At 39.4% G+C, this 20393-nt stretch overlaps 1 protein-coding gene across 2 annotated transcripts in view; it reads left to right on the top strand.

Moving 5' to 3' along the window:
- Nucleotides 1–1851: 1851 nt before the first annotated feature.
- tinagl1 (tubulointerstitial nephritis antigen-like 1) overlaps nt 1852–20393 on the top strand; it is a 35944-nt gene continuing 17402 nt past the window's right edge. For both annotated transcript variants that reach the window (XM_054764060.1, XM_054764059.1), the window contains exons 1-5: nt 1852–1963; nt 7155–7465; nt 12460–12526; nt 14356–14448; nt 14521–14635. In XM_054764060.1, the coding sequence (XP_054620035.1) occupies nt 7162–7465; nt 12460–12526; nt 14356–14448; nt 14521–14635 (579 nt within the window). In that variant the 5' untranslated portion in view covers nt 1852–1963; nt 7155–7161. The remainder of the gene's footprint in view (nt 1964–7154; nt 7466–12459; nt 12527–14355; nt 14449–14520; nt 14636–20393) is intronic.

The raw sequence follows: 20393 nt of genomic DNA, 5'->3' as shown, positions 1-20393 counted from the left end.
ATATGAAGATACACTTTTTAAAAACTCACGTGAAGGTGGCCATTTGTGTCATTCATTGTAACTTTATTGAAAAAAAAACGCCCCGTTGACGTCAGCTGACGATGCATGCTAACCTGCTAGCCAGACAGCTAACGTTGCTAACGTTTTCTCGTGACAACGTTCATCGTCAAAAACAGTCTTGCTATGATAAAAATGACACATGAATGTTGTTGTGATGGCCTTATAGATAATTCAACACAACTTTATTGACTAAAACAACAAGAGTACAAATGGAAAAATCAGCATGATTTTTACAAGCATAAAGTTAAAATATTAAGAGAAAAAAAGTTGTAATCTAACAAAAAAACGTCTAAATTTTCCTAGAATAAACTTTTAATATTATGGTAAAAATTATATCGTTTTAGTCACATAAAATACACAATTTTTTTAAGTCGTAATATGAGAAATAAACAAAACAAAAATAATGTTGTCATTTTTGGAAAATTAGGTTGGGGAAAAAGTTTGAATATTATAGGAACAAAGTCATAATTACAAGAAGAAAATGTACAGAAAGAAAGTTTAAATAGTTGCCAAAAAACAGCAGAAATGGAAAACATTTTACAAGAGTAAAGTCAAAATATTAAGAGAATGAAGTTGCAATTTTAAGAGAGTAAACTCTAATTATTATGAGGAAAAATAATGTCATTTTAGTTGCATAGTGTAAATATTAAAGGAAAAATGTATTATGTATGATAATACATGTGTATTTAATGTATAATATAAATGTATTTAATGTCATAACATTCTGAAAAACAAACAAAAAACTATTATTTAAAATTTAAATAATATAATTTTTTTTAAGTTATATTGTGGAAAAATTATAATATTAGGGAAATAAAGTCAAAATATTATGGGAATAAAGTCATAAAATTACGTCAAGAACGTGTACGAAGATTATTTAAGAAGTATAAGAAATATTTGGAAAAATATATTTTTTTTTAAACAGGAAAAATGGTGGAAAAAAAACAGCAAAAAGCAGAGTTGATACTAATAATAGGCTTTTTTTTTAAACATATGTAACTTCTTAGCATATTTACATGTGTTGCTTTACAAAATATCAAGATGGCAAAGTTGCACATTTCATTTTTCACTTTAAGGCCCTCGCTGAAAAAGCCTTTAGACACCCCTGTTTTACATGTTGACTCTTTTTATTTCTCTCTAAAGCTAACCTGCTAGCCACACAGCTAACACTCCTAAAGGTATGTTTTCTAGTGACAACGTTCATCTTTAAGGGTGGAAAAACAGACTTACTGAGACTGAAATGACTGTAATGCCCTTACAAATAATTCACCATGACTTTATTATGTAATAAATATGGCTACCCCTGTGAGCTAACATGGCATTAGCATAGCGTGATAGTGGCTAGCCATGTAGCTTCGCACATCAGCTTGAATTTAACCACACAACTTAACAAAATCTATTGCTTTTAGATAGTATGTTGTTAAGATAGATGCTCACTCTTTTTTTTTCGTTTTTCTTGAAGCATTTGGACAATATTAGCATTTTCTGGAAGCTTCCTTGTGGCGTCATACGTTAGACGGCCACTAGATGGAGCTGTGTAGCGCGTGTCACTATTTCCAGTCAGTGACATCACCAGACTGTAGAAGAGACCGTTTCTTTTTATTCCTGGTGTTTGTGTACGTGTGCGTTGTAGGAAGATGAGAGTAAAGTTTGTGGGATTTCAGAGAAAGAGGAAGGGGTTGATGTCAGCAGATTAGAGGAGAGCAGGGCCGCGGCGGTGGTGGTGGGTGCTGGGGGGGGGTCAAGGGGGCGTGGTTATCCCGCCTGTATAAAAAGACGGCTCAAGTCAGACGGAGCAGATCCTTTTACACACACAAAGACCAAAAGACCTTTTTGCACACTCGCTGCTGTAAAGGACAACTTTCACTTTTGGATTACGCTCAAAGGTGGATTCTCTCACCAGGTAAACTTGACCTGACTTGACTTGACTACACATGACTTGGCGACATATGACTTGACTACGCAGGCAGGTGCAGGATGAACGTCGCATCCTTGCATGCTTGTGCTCGTGTTACACTCTTGTATGGCTTGTGGAAGGTTAGACTCACGTCCGCACTTGTGGACGTGGAATTTCATGTTCCATGTTGACGATGAAGTGCTTACAAGTAAGATGTCCTTACTCAGTGCTGTGCTGTACTCAGTACTTAGTACTGTAGTCAGTACTGTACTGTACTCAGTCCTGCACCTGAGCACATCAGTAGAAATACAGTAATAGAAAATATGTGCATTATAAGCCCGGATGTCAAATTGGAATCATTTAATGTGTACTTAATAATAGAAATAAAAAGTAAGTTTATGTTAAATGAATAAATGATACATTTAATTGAATATTAAGTATATTATGAATTAAAAACAAAGTCTGTCTTTATTTGCACAAATAAAAAATAAAAAGTTGTATATTTTTGTAATTACGTGCGGCAAAAATCCTCATAATATGTGTCATACATTCAAAATAAAACTTAACACGCTTTTTGAAATTAATTCAAGCACAAATAAATATAGAATTGTCATTTTAAGCGTGTCATGTTTAAGTGTATATTTCTAGAGTTATTCATGGCAAAAATCGAAATATGGTGGATTACAAAATAAAGCACACAATATTATACACTATTTAAAGCACATTAAGTAACATTTAGAATTACATAAATAAAAAATAAGTTTGCGTTAAATGACTCAATTATACATTTAACTTAATCTAAATTAATATTGCAAGCATGTCATGATTCAGTGTGTATTTTTGTAACTATTTGTGGCAAAAATCCAAACAATACGCGTCATACATTCAAAATAAAACACAAAATTGAAGACGCCATTTAAAATTCATGAAAGCACATTGCCATGTTGAAGTGTATGTTTTTGTAATTAAAAATAATAATAATAAAATTAAAAAACGTGTTTTTGTATGGCAAAATGGTGGATTAAAAATAAAACACAAAATTTGTTATATTATTTAAGTGCATTAAATTAAATGTATTATTATATAAATAAAAAATTGGTTTATGTTAAAAGCACCAATTAGGTGTAATTGGGTGTGGCAAAAATCTAAATAATATGTGGTGGATTAAATATAAAACACAAAATTGTATATATTATTTAAAGTACATTCAATTAAATGTATAATTATATCAATAAAAATAGGTTTATGCTAAATGAATCAATTGTACATTTAATTCAATACAAATTCAATACATTATCAATTAAAAACAAAATAAAAAATCTGTTAAAATATGTATTTACTTGCAAAAATAAAACTCATTTCAAGCATTTTTCAGTGCGTATTTTTGTAACAGTGTGTGGCCCAAGTCCAAATAATATGTGTCGTACGTTAAAAGTAACACACGAGCTTGGACACGCCATTTAAAATGAATTCAAGCACATTGTCAGAGAAATATAGTTGTGTATTTAAGTGTATTTTATTTAATTGTTTTTGTAATTATGTGTGCCAGAAATCTAAATATGTGGTAAAAAAAAATAAAATAAAATAAAACACCACATTTTATATAAAATGGAAAGTACATTAAATTAAATTTAGAATTATTTAAATTGGAAAAATAATTGATGTTAAATGAATGAATTCTACATGTCATTTTGTATAAATTAAGTATTATAAATACAATTATTTATCTCCAGAAAAAAACACATTTTAAGCATCTCATGTTTCACTCTGTATATTTTTTAATGCATTTGGTGGATTAAAAGTAAACCAAACATGTACTACATTATTTAAAGGTGTCATTGTAAGCACGTAATGTGTAAATACGTGCACAAATAAAACCCTTTATTTGATTTAGTATTTGCTTGCCGCACACTTCCAACCCTCTTTGGATTTTTTCATTTAACCAACATTTTGTTTTATTATTTATTTACTTTGCTTTGTGTGTGCGTGTGTGTGTGCGTGTGTAAGTTGCCACAAGTGTCAGGTGCCGGAGAAGCGCGACTTCACCTTGACAGTGCTTGAATCTTGCGACCGTCCGTCATTTTGTGTTGGAACATGTTTGCTTTGCAGGCGTGGGGGTGGCATGGAACCATGATTTTTAATAATGCGGGTGCTTTTTTCCCAAGAGGTTACTGAGTGCACTGAGTGAGTGTGTGTGTGTGTGTGTGTGTGTGTGTGTGTGTGTGTGTGCGTGAGAGCGGCTGCTCTTTGTGCCTGATAACAATACAGTATAAAGCACCTGTGCTGTTATAAAGTCCTGGCGAGTGTGACCTTTATTAGAAATAATATACCTAGCGAGCATGTGTGTGATAGTAAATGATTATCAATGTGTCAGATGACGCACGTAAGCTGTAGCTGCTATAAAATGTGCTCTTTACTCCAGCGTAGCGTCCAGCTAAATACACCGGAGGGTTAAAGTCATGCAATATGTGCTATCATATTTAATATTCCATCTGGCTGTAGCGTAGCGCTTTATTTCTTATGATGATGTGACGTGAAGGGATCGCTCTGTGTTTTATTGCACCGCAGCTCGCAGCAACAAAACATTTGTGTAAAAAAACAAGACAAAACAAAACAAAAAAAGCGATCAGCAGCAGCGGCGGCCCTGCCCATCCCATAAAGCCATATGCTAGCTAACAAAAGGCACAGTCATGCAGAAAACGGAGCAGCAAAGATCTTTTCCGGAGCTTCACTTCATGTGCCGGAGGTCCCATTGTGTTGCGGGATCTGATTGGATAATTAATGATGCTATTTATGTTAGCCACCCGCACACAGTGCCCAAATTGAAGGGGCAGAGGATGCACGGGAAAGGAACACTTAGCTCAGGCTGCACAATGCCGTCTTCCCTCAAAGGGCTGCAATCTATCTGCGGCGATGGCATTGTCTCATTTGCATAATTAGCACTGCACCCTTGGGTGCTAATGCAGGGCCTGATCGGTTTTAAACCATAAACATTTTTGTTAAATGAACATTTGGGAGACAATGAGCATGACTACGATATCCAAAGTGCGGGGGCCATTTGCGTCTCATGGTTGTATTTTTTAAATTTTAATTTAACAAGAAAACTATCAAATAAAATAAAAAAACAGCAAAAATTGAAAAATAAGACATTTACAGTTGGAATAATAAAATTGAGAAAGAAATGTAAACAAATAAATAAAGTCACAATATTAAGAGAAAAAACTCAGAACAAAGTTTACGGGGAATAAAATATTGTCATTTTAGAATCATACAGTTAAAGTATTAAAGAAAAAATGATGTTGTTTTTTTAAGTTGTAATATCACAAATAAATTTGTCATTTCTGGAAAATTAGGTTGCGGAAAAACTTCATGGGAGTAAAGTCATGATTACAAGATTTTTTCAAATTATTATTTAAAAAAAACAGCAGAAATGGAAAAAGCAGCCACAATTTTATGAGAATAAAGTCCAAATATTACAAGAAAAAAAGTCACAATTTTCCAAGAACAAACTTGTAATATTCTGAGAAAAATAATGTATATTTAGGAGCATGAAGCTGAAATAAATATGAAAAAAATGTCAGTTGTAGTAAATAAAACAATAAATAACAGTGTACATTTTTACATGTAATAAATAAACAAACAAAGTCATGTTGTAATTCCTGGAAAATGAGGTTGGGGAGAAAAGTTACGTATATTATGGGACTAAAATTTAAATATTATGGGAATAAAAAAGTCATAATTACGAGAAGAACGTTTACAAGAAGAAAGTTGAAATAGTTGGAAAATTAAAAAAGAACAAGAGCAGAAATGAGAAAAAAAACAGCGATAATTTTCAAGAATAACTCAAAATATTACAAGAAAAAGTCCAATTTTAATGAGAAATAAAGGCACAATTTTACAAAAATAAACTCACAATCCATCCATCCATCCATCCATTTTTGCGGGGGCATGCTGGCGCCTATCCCAGCTGACTTCGGGCGACAGGGGGGGTACACCCTGGACTGGTGGCCAGCCAATCATAATATTATGAGGAAAAGTAATGTCATTTTAGTAGCACAGAGTTGAAATATTAAATAAAATGTAGCTTATATTTTAAAAGTTGTAATGTTATGAGAAACAAACAAAACAAAATGAAATTGTAATTTTTGGAAAATTAGATTTTGGGTAAAGTTACATAATGATGGGAATAAAGTCCAAATATTACGTGAATAAAGTCGCGATTACGGGAAGACAATTTACAAGAAGAAAACTGAAATAGATGGAAAGTTGAATAAAACAAAAAGAGCAGAAATGGAAATAAAACCAGCTGTCATTTTAAGAAAATAAAATCAAACTATTACAAAAAAAGTCCTATCCCAACGGAAAAAAGTCACAATTTTACGAAAATAAACTCATAATGTCATTTTAGTAGAGTTGCAACATCAAATAAAAAATATGTCATTTTTTTAAGTTGTCGTACTCCGAGAAACAAACTAAATAAAATTGTCATTTTGGGAAAAAAAATTGGTTGGGGAAAAAATGATAATACTACAGGAATAAAGTCAAAATATTATGGGAATAAAGTCATGGTATTCCGAAAAGAAAAATATTTTTTAAGAAGAAAGTTGAAATATTGGAAATTGAAAAAAAAAAAACACTAGCAAAAATGGGAAAAAGAAAATGAAAAGAAAAGAAGAGTGAAGTTGATATTAGTGATAGTCTTTTTCTCCCACGTGACGAAGCTGAGATGCAGTTTTGTCTTGAAATATATGAAACATCTTCGCATAATTTACAAAATATCAAAATGGCAAAGTTGCATCCTTTTTGTTTTCACTATGTGGCCCTCGCCGGTAAAACCTTTGGACACCTCTGCTCCACACCAATAGGGGGCAACAGAGAGCGTTTCAAGTTATTGTCCATCAGTGCTTCCATGCAGTGTTTAGCAATGAATGCAAAACAAAAAATGGCAATTTAGGACATTTGTAAGGTTGAAAAAAATGCATGTTTCCCTGGGAACTAGCCTCCCATCACGCATCACTCCTCCTTCTATCGTCTCCATGTTGAATGGAGCTTCACATTTGGATGCTGTTTGTCTTGAAAACCTGGAATGACAAGGCAGATGATCCCATGATGGGCATCACGCGGTGCTCCTGTTGGATGACCTCTGTCATGTTTGTGTATTAGGCCACATCATCTAACTCCATCCTGTCCCTCCCAGTCGCACCATGAAGCTCCTCCTGTGCAGCACCGTCGTCCTGCTCCTAGTGGCAGCAGAGGGAAGTGCGGACAGAACCTCATTGAGAAGGACCAAGAGGGAGCTGGCCGGGCCGCTTCACACGGGCGGCATCCGCGACCCGTTTGGGTCGTACTGCCAGAGGAGAGGAGGCTGCTGCCCGGGAAGGGACGACCTTTGCACCGTGCCTTACTTGGACACCATCTGCTACTGCGACCTCTTCTGCAACCGCACCGTGTCCGACTGCTGCCCTGACTTCTGGGGTCACTGCCTGGGTGTGGCGCCTCCTTTCATTGGTCAGTATGCACTGTCTGTGTGTGTCTGTGTGTGTTTGTGTCAGCTCAGTCACGATTACTCAGCACATAATGCACCGCAGCATGACACCAGACTGTTGGCGTGATGATAATATCATATTTAGCACACCTGACTACGATATCATAACGCTTCATGTAAGGGACCATCTGAAAATTACTCAGGTGTAGAATTTGTTGACCTTTCAACTATAGGATACCCCACATTGTTCTTAAACCTTTGACTTATGCCTCAGCCCCCTGGAACATTATATTCTCATACCCCCATGAAAGTCATTTCTCATTCCCAAGACGAAGAAGGAACATTCAGTGGTAAATGAGAGGGGAAAATATTTTTATTATTATTATTATTCAGTTTTTGTATTAAAATATATACAAATAAAATTGTGTTAAATATACCTATTTATTTTAAATTCTTGTACATATTTTTGGGATTTGTATTAATTTATACAACATTGGAAAATAAATGAAAATGGAAGCCCTTGTTTAGTGTTTTGGTAAAAGATTTTTTTCCTCTTTTTTAATTTAATTAAATTTTCTCTTTCTACATTTCTTGTACATAAACTAGGGCAGTGGTCCCCAACCTTTTTTGACCCATGAACATAAAACAACGAAAATAAATGGAAATGGAAGCCCTTTAGTGCCTCTGTAAAAAAAAATAAAAAAAAATCCCTTTTTTAAATTTAATTAAAATTTCTTTTTTTTAATTCTTGCTGCAACAAATAGGTTGCCCCACATTTTTTTTAAACATCAACTTATGCCTCAACCCCCTAAAAAAATATATTCTCACACCCCCTATGAAAGTCATTTCATATTTTAAGACAAAGAAGGAACATTCAGTCATAAATTACAGGAAAAAATATTGGATTATTATTTAGTTAGTTAGTTTTTTTATTATAATATATACAAATAAAATTGTATTAAATATTCTTGTGTATTTGAAATTCTTGTACATATTTTTGGGATTTGTATGAATTTATACAACATTGGAAAATAAATGAAAATGGGAGCCCTTGTTTAGTGCTTCTGTAAAGAATTGTAAAGAATTTTCTTTTTCTACATTTCTTGCTACATAAACGAAGGCGCTCCACATTTTACTTACTGTATGCCTCACCTGCCTATGAAAATATATTCTCCCACCCACTTTTAAAGTCATTTCTCATTTTAAAACAAAGAAGGAACATTCAGTCGTAAATTAGAGAAAAAAATATTGTATTATTTATTTTGGTCTTTTTTGTATTAAAATATTGATATTTATTTTAAATTATTGTACCCATTTTGAGGATTTTAATTCACTTGCATAATGTTAGATACTTATATAATATTGGAAAATGAATGAAAACGGGAAGCCTTGTTTTAGTGCTTTTGTAAAACCAATTTTCCCTTTTAAATAAAATTTGTCAAAATTCCTATTTTTGTTAGAATTTAAGATTTGTATATGCCTTATGATAAATGCTAAGAAAAAGTGATGTGAAAGGCAAAACAAATATGTTTAGAAATACAAATGAGCTTTGCTTATGTCACGGGTTACCCAGCATGCCTTGCGGTGTCATTTTGCATGTGTGTTCGTGCGTAGGTGCTTTGACCGTTGCATCATGTGTTCACTTTTTGTCGTTGTTGTTGTTGGGCAATGATAAAATTGGCGGTCCAAATGTATTTGTGGCGGGCCACCACACAGAACACTGACCTACGGTGGACTGCAAAGGCTTTTAAAGCGGAGCAGGGCCGTGTTCCGTCTCGCCAACAGGTTTTTGGCTTTGACTTTTTTTGTCACATCTTTACAGCGTTGTGTAAAAATGTGCCCTGAACAGCAAGAAGCCCACCTGAGAACAGAAGGCTTCTTATGACGCCAGACAGGGGGCTGCATGGAGGAGTGGGGGGCGGGGGTCAGGACAAGGAATGTTGGCTATGTGGGGAGCAGAGACAGGAGGGGACATCAACTCCGCTTTCATGCCTTCACAGCCAATCATTGTCTAATATTGACCAAAAGAATCAGTGTCGGACGCGCTAAACATGACATCATCGCTTACCTTCGCTTATGTAACCTGACACAAAGCGTGGCGGCCCGCAGCGAAGAGGTACCTTGTTAACTCGGCGGGGCCTCGCACCTGAGGAAAACCCGCACGCGTTGTAAATTCTCCGTCAGCTCATTCCACAAATTCCACGCAGGAGTCGCAACTCGCGGCAGGTGGAATCTGCTCGCTGTGACGTCATCGCACGTCTGAAGGTTCAAACGTCATGTGTAACCTGCTGCATTCCTCCACCACCACGCCAGCGCCACAAAATACTTTGTCGCCACGGCTTTCGTCCAGCGAGGGCCACATAGTGACAAATGAAAGGACGCAACTTTGCCACTTTGATATTTTGTAAAGATATGCTGGAAAAAATGATTCGACCGCCCTTGTTTCTTCAGTTTATTGATACATTTTACAACTAAAGGTACATTTGTTTGGACAAATATAATGATGATAACAAATATAGCTGATAAGAGTTTCATTTAAAGGGATAGTGTGGATTTTTTGACATGAAGTTGTGTGGCCTCCCCATCAGCAGTGTAGTCCAATAACAGCGACTTACCCCCCACCTCGTCTCCAAGTCCAGTTCTGATGAAGAATGTAGTTCTGCTTCGTTGCTGGGGACAATTAAGTAAAGAGTTTGGCTTCTAAGGTACCAAAGGTACCTTTAGTTGTGTCAGGCATTGAAATGGATCAATAAACTGAAGAAACAAGGGTGCTCTCATCATTCCTTCCATGACTGTCGGTGAAAAAGACTATTATTAATATCAAAGTCAATCTTTGCTCTTTTTTCCCCATTTGTGCTGTTAGGTTTTTTCTACTTTTCCAAATATTTCAACTTTCTTGTAAAATTGTCTTTGTACATTTTCTTGTCATAATATTATGACTTTATTCCCACAATGTTTGACTTTATTCTTGTAACATTATAACTTTTTCCGCAACCTTATTTCCCAAACTTTGTTTGTGGTTTTATTTGTTTGTCATAACACGATAATAGTTCAACTTTATGCTACTAAAATTATTTTATTTTTTCTCATAAAATTACAACCTTTTTCCTAAAATAACGATTTTTCTTGTTAGATCACAAATTTTTGCTCTTAATATTTGTACTTTATTCTTGTAAAATTGCTGCTGATGTTTCCACCTTTGCTGTTGTTTTTTGTTTTTTTTGTTAATTATACTGTTAGAATGTCCCGCAGGCCAATAAAAAAAAGCAGCTGCGTGCTGTAAATGGCCCCCAGGCCACACACTGGACACCCCTGATTGAGTCATAGTTGTCGCTTTTCCATGCATAGGAGCAAGTCCTACAAGGTACTACATCTCCTTGCTACGTTCCAAGCTGGCTATCACGCCTCAGTCTCCTCTTGGATAAAACTGCTCTCCTAAGTAATAAATAATGAAAAAGTACATTCATTAATAAGTGATGCTGTTTCCTGGTTAAATACGGCCAATTATGAGTCCATATTTAAGCAAATTGTATGTGTTATTTTGTCTAAATGAAGCATTTTCAGGCATAAACATGGCTAAATGAAGTAAAATACAAATATAAGGCATTTAGAAGACACGTTCAAAGATGCTGTGATGTTATGTAGTATTCCACACTGGTCACGAGGTGTCAGTAATGTTAATGTTACTGTAATGTTGGGTGAGACACACAAGCACCAGCCTTGATTGCCGGAAGAACAGGCTTTTATTGCAGCATTGAATGATCTCACAAGAGGCGCAATAATCCCTAACAAGGGCTACTGTTGCGGCCGTAACCCACGCCAAGATCAAACTCACTTCCTGTCTGTCCCCCCACTCGGCGCCCCTGAGCACTGGAACACATTTCCAGTAACACACGCAAGCACAAGTCTTATTTATGTCTTCTGTGTCCTTTTTTCTCTTATTATGTCTACTCTACTATTGGGTACTTGGAGTGTAACGGTGATTATACGAGTGTTATTTCATGTGGAGAGGGCTCTAATAATGTTAAAAGCGTGTTTAGACGGTGGTAAATAGGTTTTCTATGTTGTTGCTAAAAAAAAAACAACAACAAGGAACTCTTTCAATGCTAACATGTGTGAGTCCAAATTGTGTCTTATTGATGTCTTATACTTTGTCCTTTTTTCTCTTATTATACATTATCTACTACATTGGATAATAGGAGTGTAAAGGTGACTATAGGGGTGTTATTTCATGTCTACAAGGCTCTAATAATGTTCAATTCTGTATTTAGATGGTGGAAAACAGGTTTTCTATGTCTTATATGACTATTTTCTCTTATTATGTCTACTATATTGGATAATAGGAGTGTAAAGGTGACTGACTATAAATGTGTTATTTCATGTCTAGAGGGCTCTAATAACGTTAAAAACTATTAGAAAAAGAACAACAACAAGGAATTTCAATGCTAACATGTGTGAGTCTATATTAGAGGGGCTCTGATAATGTTAAAAAGCATATTTAGAAGGTGGTAAACAGGTTTTCTGTGTTGTAACTATGAAAATATTCCATGGATAAATAATTTAGATTCACTAATAAAGGTCGGGTCCGGAACTGGTTAACCGCCATAAATGAGGGATTACTGTCTTTAAAAACAGCAAGTAGTCATTTTTGGATTCACTACATAGTTTGAGCTGGCTAGCAAGCGCAAATGCTCAGATCCTTCGCATGGTCACTTGTTGCTAGGCAGAATTTATGGCCCCCAAACCCAACGTGTGAAAACACTGCAGACGCCCCTGCCTCACACTGCAGAGAAAGGACAAGGCGGGTCGGCAGGAACCAGCCTCAAGATGACTTGTATACAGTGCTTTTGCTCCTGAAAGAGTACTCTGTAAGACAAAGTATGGAGAGGCCTGGGAAGCGGAGGAGAGGCAGCACATTCCTGCAGTGGATTACTGGAGCTCAGCCCTCCTCAGCCCCCACCTCGAAGAAACAACATTGTGTTATTATTTAGCTACATCTGTTCTCTTCTCCTTTTAGGCTCCTGTGAAAGAAACGGCAACAGGTTCTTCTCGGGGCAAACTTACAAGGAGAACTGCAATTTGTGGTATGTAAACTTGGTTTCATCTTGAGGAACATCTTGAGGAACACGTTCACATTGCTGGCATCCTGGCTTCACCTCCCTGTGTTTTCTATCCTGACGAGCAGTCTGACCTTCCCTTGTCTTATCAGCCTCAAACCTGGCAGCTGCCCGCCTTCGGAAGCTGTCGACCTGATTGGCCGCACCGCTTTGACTCTTATCATTAGCCCTGATACGGCACATAAGAATAGACGATGATGGACGCCGGGTAAAAATAGCTAGAAAACATCATTTGCGAGCGAGCCCCTCCTTTCTCCGTCTTTCAACAAAAGGGCCTTGTGCGCGTATGCGTGTTCTCCTCCTCCCACTCCCATGCTGCTCATTTCCCAAAAGCGCATCCTATCCTCCCATCCCGGATCAAGACAGCGGGGTGGAAGACTTCCGCTTTTTCCCGCTCCTCCGGGTCCTCGTTAGCGTCTGTCCAGCCCACGCGGACACTGCTTATCACTGCCTTCCTGCGTGTTCTTGATGACCTTTAACCGCTGCGGAATGTTGGAGAAGCATGCTCCTAATCGTCACAGATTGCTTCCAATATGTCGTCAGTGTTTCCCAGAGAGGACTGCAATCTATTTGTGGCAGTGGGTTGGAGGTGGGGGTTGATGACTGCAAAAAGCACCAAAAAAACCCCTAAATAACCTTAATTTATAGCTTTTTGGGGGAAGGGGGTTAATATCACAAGCAAGACGGGGCCCCCTGTGAGTGCTTTCACACGGGCAGGACCTGCTGTTCGTCGAGAAGAGCAATGCGTGCTTTCATGTTAGTCTCCGAAAGTAACCAGAGAAGGTCATTTTTTCGAAAAACAGAATCTAAAGGGGTCTGAATACTCGCTAAATTGTGGTTCATTTGGCAACACTGATCCCTCCTGCTACGTCTTCTTCTTCTCTGGCACACCAGGTGTGTATGAGGTGTGTTAACAAGTTACACACACACACACACACAGTCCCGTGAGAATGTGTTGATGAGTGAGGGTGAACAGCTAGCGTGTGGCAAATGTATGGGAAACACAGTACAGAACAGTGATTCACTTCAAAGAGCAAAACGGAGTACTAGTCGTAGTACTCTGGCTGCAATCTATTTGTGACGCTGGGTTGTGGGCGAGGGAAGATTTTTGAGTTGCAAAAACACAAAAAAATTACAAAATATCTTTCTCCTGTCACTTTTTTGTGTGTTTTTTAAATGTCACAAGCAAGAAGCAGCGCCCCGTTGGTGCTTTTAGGTGAGTGGGGCAGCAGGACCCAAAGCTCGTTGAGAAGAGCCAAACCTGTTTTCATGTTAGATTCTCCAAAAGTGTCCTTTAAGACCAGAAAAAGTGGATTTGTCGCTAGTCATCTTTAAAAAAAAAAAAAAGAGTACGCGCAGGTTACCCAGCATGCCTTGCGGGAACTAGAAGTGTAATTTTGCATGTACGTTTGTGCATAGATGTTTGTTTTGATGAGTGCAGTTGCATGCATTTTTGCAAAAGCAGTATCCAGAGGAGTAAATATAGTGACAAAGTTGTGCGCATGAGGTGTGTTAAGATGCCATCTACTGTACCACGAGCCCCATTCACATACAGTCCCATTAGAATGTGTTTGTGCGCACAAACAGGTAGCGTCAAATGTATTCGTTGCCACAAATAAATGAATGTATGGGAAACGCTTGTCTTTTATATGAAATACAAAGCAGCGGTTGTACATCCTAGTGGGTGTGGCCTGTGTAGGGTTTTTTTTTTCAATTGTCAGTGTGAACTCTCCCTAGCAACAAGTGGAAGAAGCATCCCAGCAGTTGTGTTGATCACATGACTGTCTGCCTTGCAGCACATGCGGCACCACGGGACGCTGGGAATGCGAGCAAAACGCCTGCCTGATGGACAAGGACATGATCCAGGCGGTCAACAGAGGGAATTATGGGTAAGAAGTGACCAAAACAGCAAAGTGGGTCACTATTCCGTGTCTCATATGTGGTTTTGTGGTTCTAACAAGGTGGAGGGCTGCTAACTACACCCAAATGTACGGCATGACCCTGGACGAGGGCATCCGATACCGACTGGGCACGCAGAGACCCTCCAGGAACATCATGAACATGAATGAGATCCAGGTAAGGGTCGCTAGAACATCATGTGGTGGCGGTCAAAACATGTTTTCCACCCTCGGAGGTCCGTTTAAACAGCTTAAAAGTTCAAGGATCATCACAAACATGCGATATGGCGAACCAGCCAACACAAAGTGTACCAGGGGACTGACTGACCTTGGCTTTGCTCATGGAAATGGTTGACGTTTTGGGCATGTTTATGTGGCACTTTAGCATAGCTGCTAGTCATGTAAGTGTAAAAAGAAGTGATGCAATGATGATGATAGTAAAATGTGAAAAACCCTTCAAAAACACAAAGCAAACACAACGACATCCTTTCGTTTCGTCTCGTACAGTTTTGCTTTTGGTTCTGGATTCCTGTTTGGCTTTGGGACAAAGACGTTTTCACCGCGGGCCACATCACCATTGCGTGTGCCCTCAGAGGGCCGCAGCGTTGCCCGAAATGTGTGCAGAACTGGACTGTTAGGAGACGTTTGGCCTCTTGTCCAAGCTCCATGCTTAAAGACTAGATAGGACAGCTCTAAACTGAGTGGATGGTGGAGTGGCGTGAGAGCCCTGGCAGTCAATTGGGTGGAATGAGGACAATTCCCACCCAAAGCATCCAAAACAACAACAAAAAAACTTGGGCCACAAAAAACGACATGGAGAGCCAAATCTGACCCCCCTTGAGTTTGACATCTGAGATATAAGCTCTTCTTCTTCCTGCTCATTGTTGGATTGTGCAGTGGTAATTTTGCTTCAAGCTTGAGTGTTAATCATGCAGGTGAAGATAACCGGTGTTTTTCTTCTCCTTCAAGAAGCCTCGTTGCCTTCAAGCTTTTCCTTTTTAAAAGGCAAACATTTTCCCAAAAAGCAAACCAGGGTATATTCCTCCGTGCGTCATGTTGGAGCTTGCCGTTTTGTTCGGTGTTGCTTTCTAACAAAGATGAAAACGTCCCTTCCTAATTACGGGGGTGGCAGCTTGGAATGCCACGCCGTCTGGAAGCCCAGCCCATTGTTAGCATGCTAAGCCAGACGCATTACATAAGACACAACGCATCACACATGGGGGCGGTGGGGGTGATGGTGGTGGTGGTCCGCCTACACCAGGTAGGTTTTTCCAGCAAGGGCCACACAGTGAAAAATGAAAACATGAAGAAGTTACTATACATCACTATCAGTTACTATCAGTTCAAGAATAAACTGCATCTCAGCTTTGTTATTTAGGTGAAAAAGACTATCATTAATATCAGCTTCACTCTTTGCTCTTTTTTTTCCCCATTTTTGCTATTGTTTTTTTAAATGTACCAAATATTTAAACTTTCTTCTGAAATATTTTTCCCCTAATATTATGACTTCATTCCCATAACATTAGGACTTTCTTCCTGTGATATTTTGACTTTATTCCCACAATATTATCACTTTTTCCTCAACCTAAAAACTTTATTTTGTTTTTTTTGTTTCTCATAATATTATTATGCCATTTTTTTAACCTATTTTTTTGTTTAATATTTCAACTCTAACTTATTTCTCTTAAAGGGATAGTTGTGATTTTTAACATGTAGTTGTATGACATCCCCGTCAGCAGTGAACTATATCAACAGTGACTTACCCACCCCCATTTGGTCTGGTTCTGGTAGTACCGATTAGTTGCTGGGTCGTTTCAGTAAAGCGTTTGGCTTCTCAAAACAATATGCATTTAAAAGAGTAGTCGATGCGAGTGTCTTCATAACATCCACACGAAAGGAGAGGCGACAGTGCGCAGGGACACACTGAATGTTTTGTGAGGTCAGATTTTTGGGAGGAGGCATTTTTGTGATGCAAATATATTATTCTTTTGAACGCATATTGTTTTGAGAAGCCAAATTCTCTACTTAAATGACCCAGCAACTAAGCAGACCTACGTTCCTCGTCACAGAAATCGGACCAGAATTGGACTCACGAGACCAAATGGGGGGGTAAGTCACTGTTGATGTAGTCCACTGCTGGTGGGGACGTCATACAACTTCATGTCAAAAAATCCTGTGTTTTCTTTTTCATTTCAGCCGTTGTTGTTTTTTAAATTTTGTAACTATTTCAACTTTCTTGTCATTTTTTTCATAATATTATGATTTTATTCCCATAACAGTTTGACTTTATTCCCATAATATTATAACTTTTTCCACAACCACATTTTTCAAAAATTACAACTTTTATTTGTTGTTAATTTATTTTCCATAATATTATGACTTTTAAAAAAAGGCTTTAATATTTCAACTTTCTGCTACTAAAATGATGTTATTTTGCCTCATGATATCACAACATTTTCTCATTAGATTGCAACTCTTAATATTTTTTCCTATTTTTCCATTTTTACTGTTGTTGGTTGTTTGTTTTTTTTAATTTTCCAACTGTTTTACAACTTTCTTATTTTTCTTCTCATAACAAAATGATTTTATTCCCATAACATTTGGACTTTATTCTCATAATGTTATAACTTTTTTCCAAACCTAATTTTCCCAAAATTACAACTTTATTCATTTTAGTTTTTTTTCATCATATCAAAATTTTTTTAAAAAAGCATCTTTCTTTAATATTTCAACTTTCTGCTGCTAAAATGAGGTTATTTCTCCTTATAATATTACAACTCGTAATTACAATTTTTTTTTGTTAGATTACAACTTTTTTCGCTTAATAATTTTTTTCTATTTTTCCCATTTTTGCCGTTGTTGCTTTTGTTGTTTTTTTTGTTTTATTGTTAAATGATGCTTTTAAAATGTGCTGTGGGCCACACTTTTCACACCCCCGGCCTCCACCGACGCCCACCACCACCATCCATCACTTCCCCCAGCATCCCTCCCGACATTCCTCAGCTTCTTCCGGCCAGAACATTACAACGCCTCCTCCCTCTTCCGTGGTCTGCGTGTTGCTACCTGCGCCCGAACACATCAGAGGCGATGCATTCAAAGACCACACTCAACTCAGCCTTTCAAATACTTTTTGGACTTTGACCGTCCAGCGCTACAAATATGTGAGCAAGAGTGCATTCCTTGGTTAGGCATCAAGTGCTAAGGACGGGAATGTAGGACACGGAGGAAGGAAAGAAGTGTTGGAAGGTCACATGACCTTCTACCTAGGTGACAAAGTCCTCGCTGAGTTTCTTACAAGGCCAAAGGGAACCTTAGGGTGCATCCACACAGTCCATGCAGTCTTTCCCATACATTCATTCTAAAAATAGCATTTAACAAGTAAACAACAACAGCAAAAATTGAAAAATCAGCAGCAATTTTGCAAGAATAGAGCCGAATATTAGGAGAAAAAAATTTTAATCTAACGAGAAAAAGTACTAATTTTACAAGAACATCGTAATATTATGAGGAAAAAATAACCTCATTTTAGTAGCATAAAACTCATAATTTCATTCCATTTTCCTCCGCTTATCCTGGGTCCGGGTCGCGGGGGCAGCAGTCTCAGTAGGGGACCCCAGACTTCCCAGTCCCCGACCACCTCCTCCAGCTCCACCGGGAGGACACCAAGGCGTTCCCAGGCCAGCTGTGAGACATAATCCCTCCAGCGTGTCCTAAGTCTGCCCCGGGGCCTTCTCCCAGCTGGGCATGCTCGAAACACCTCACCAGGGAGGTGTCCGAGAGGCATCCAGACTAGATGATCGAGCCACTTCAACTGGCTCCTCTCCATGTGAAGGAGCAGCAGCTCTACTCTGAGCTCCTCCCGGATGACTGAGCTGCTCACCTTATCTCTTAGTGTGAGTCCAGCCACCCTACGGAGGAAACTCATTTCAGCCGCTTGTATCAGCGATCTCGTTCTTTTGGTCACAACCCAAAGCTCATGACCATAGGTGAGGGTGGGAACATAGATCGATTGGTAAATTGAGAGCTTTGCCTTCCGGCTCAGCTCTCTCTTCTACACGACGGTCCAGTACAGCAACCACATTACTGCAGACGCTGCGCCGATCCGCCTATCGACCTCACGCTCCAACCTTCCCTCACTTGTGAACAAGACCCCGAGATACTTGAACTCCTCCACCTGGGACAGGACCTCATTTCCAACCCGGAGGGAGCAATCCACCCTTTTCCACTGAGAACCATGGCCTCGGATTTGGAGGTGCTGAGTCCCATCCCAGAAGCTTCAGACTCAGATGCAAACCGTCCCAGTAAACGCTGAAGGTCACAGCTCAATGAGGCCATCAGGACCACATCGTCTGCAAATAGCAGAGATGAGATCCTAAGGCCACTGAACTGGACTCCCTAGACACCTTGGCTGTGCCTCAAAATTCTGTCCATGAAAATTATGAACAGAATCGGTGACAAAGGGCAGCCTTGGCGTAGGCCAACATTCACCAGAAACAGGCTTGACTTACTGCTGGCAATGCGAACCAGGCTCCTGCTCCGGTTGTACAAGGACTGAATGGCACGTAGTAGTTCGCCACCAATCCCATACTCTCAGAGCACCCCCCACAGGACACCAAGAGGGACATGGTTGAATGCCTTTTCCAAGTCCACAAAGCACATGTAGACCGGTTGGGCAAACTCACAAGTACCCTCCAGTACCCTTGCAAGGGTGTAGAGCTGGTCCAGTGTTCCGCGACCAGGACGAAAACCACATTGCACCTCCTGTAGCCGAGATTCGACTAACGGTCGTACCCTTCTCTCCAGCACCCTGGAATAGACTTTCCCAGCGAGGCTGAGGAGTGTGACCCCCCCTATAGTTGGAACACACCCTCCGGTCACCCTTCTTGAAAAGGGGGACCACCACCCCAGTCTGCCAATCCAGAGGTACTGCTCCTGACTTCGACACAGTGTTGAAGATACATGTCAGCCAAGACAGTCCCTCAACATCCAGAGCCTTGAGGAATTCATGGCGAAACTCATCCACTCCCGGAGCTTTGCCACTGGGGAGCGTTTTGGCTACCCCAGATACCTCAGCCACAATAATGGAACTGTCCGCGTTTGTGTCCTCAGACTCTGCTTCCTCTATGGAAGGTATGTCAGTGGGATTGAGAAGGGCCTCAAAGTATTCCTTCCACCGTCCGACTATATCCTCAGTCGAGGTCAGCAGTCCCCGTCCCCACTGTAAACAGTGTGGGCCAGGCACTGCTTCCCCTTTCTGAGGCACCGGACGGTTTGCCAGAACCTCTTCGAGGCCGACCGAAAATCATGCTCCATGGCTTGCTGGTACCTATCAGCTGCTTCAGGAGTCCCACAAGCCATTCATGCTCAATAGGACTCCTTCAGCTTGACGGCAGCCCTAACCTCTGGTGTCCACCATCGGGTTCGGGGCTTTCAGCCACGACTGGCACCGACCACCTTGTGGCTGCAGCTCCAATCCGCTTCCTCAGCAATGGAGGCACTGAATAGAGCCCACTCAGACTCAGTATCCTCGTCCTCCCCCGGGATGCAGGCGAAGCTCTGGTGGAGGTGAGAGTTGAACACTCGACGAACAGGAGACTCTGCCAAACGTTCCCAGCACACCCTCACTACACGTTTGGGTCTCCCGGGTCTGTCTGTCTGTCTCCCCCGCCATCTAATCCAACTCATCACCAGGTGGTGATCAATTGACAGCTCAGCTCCTCTCTGCAGCTGCGGGTCCAGAACATGCGGACGCAGGTCTGATGATACGACTACAAAGTAGATCATAGACCTGCGGCCTAGGGTGTGCTGGTGCCATGTGCACTTGTGAACATCCTTATGTTGGAACATGGTGTTTGTGATGGACAACCTGAGGTTCGCACACTATAAATATAGAAAAAAAAAAACGCACTTTTCACCACGTAAGTTACAAGTCAAAA

Source organism: Dunckerocampus dactyliophorus, chromosome 20 (genome assembly GCF_027744805.1).
Source record: "Dunckerocampus dactyliophorus isolate RoL2022-P2 chromosome 20, RoL_Ddac_1.1, whole genome shotgun sequence".
Classification (NCBI taxonomy): domain Eukaryota; kingdom Metazoa; phylum Chordata; class Actinopteri; order Syngnathiformes; family Syngnathidae; genus Dunckerocampus; species Dunckerocampus dactyliophorus.
This window is presented reverse-complemented; position numbering and strand designations above follow the sequence as displayed.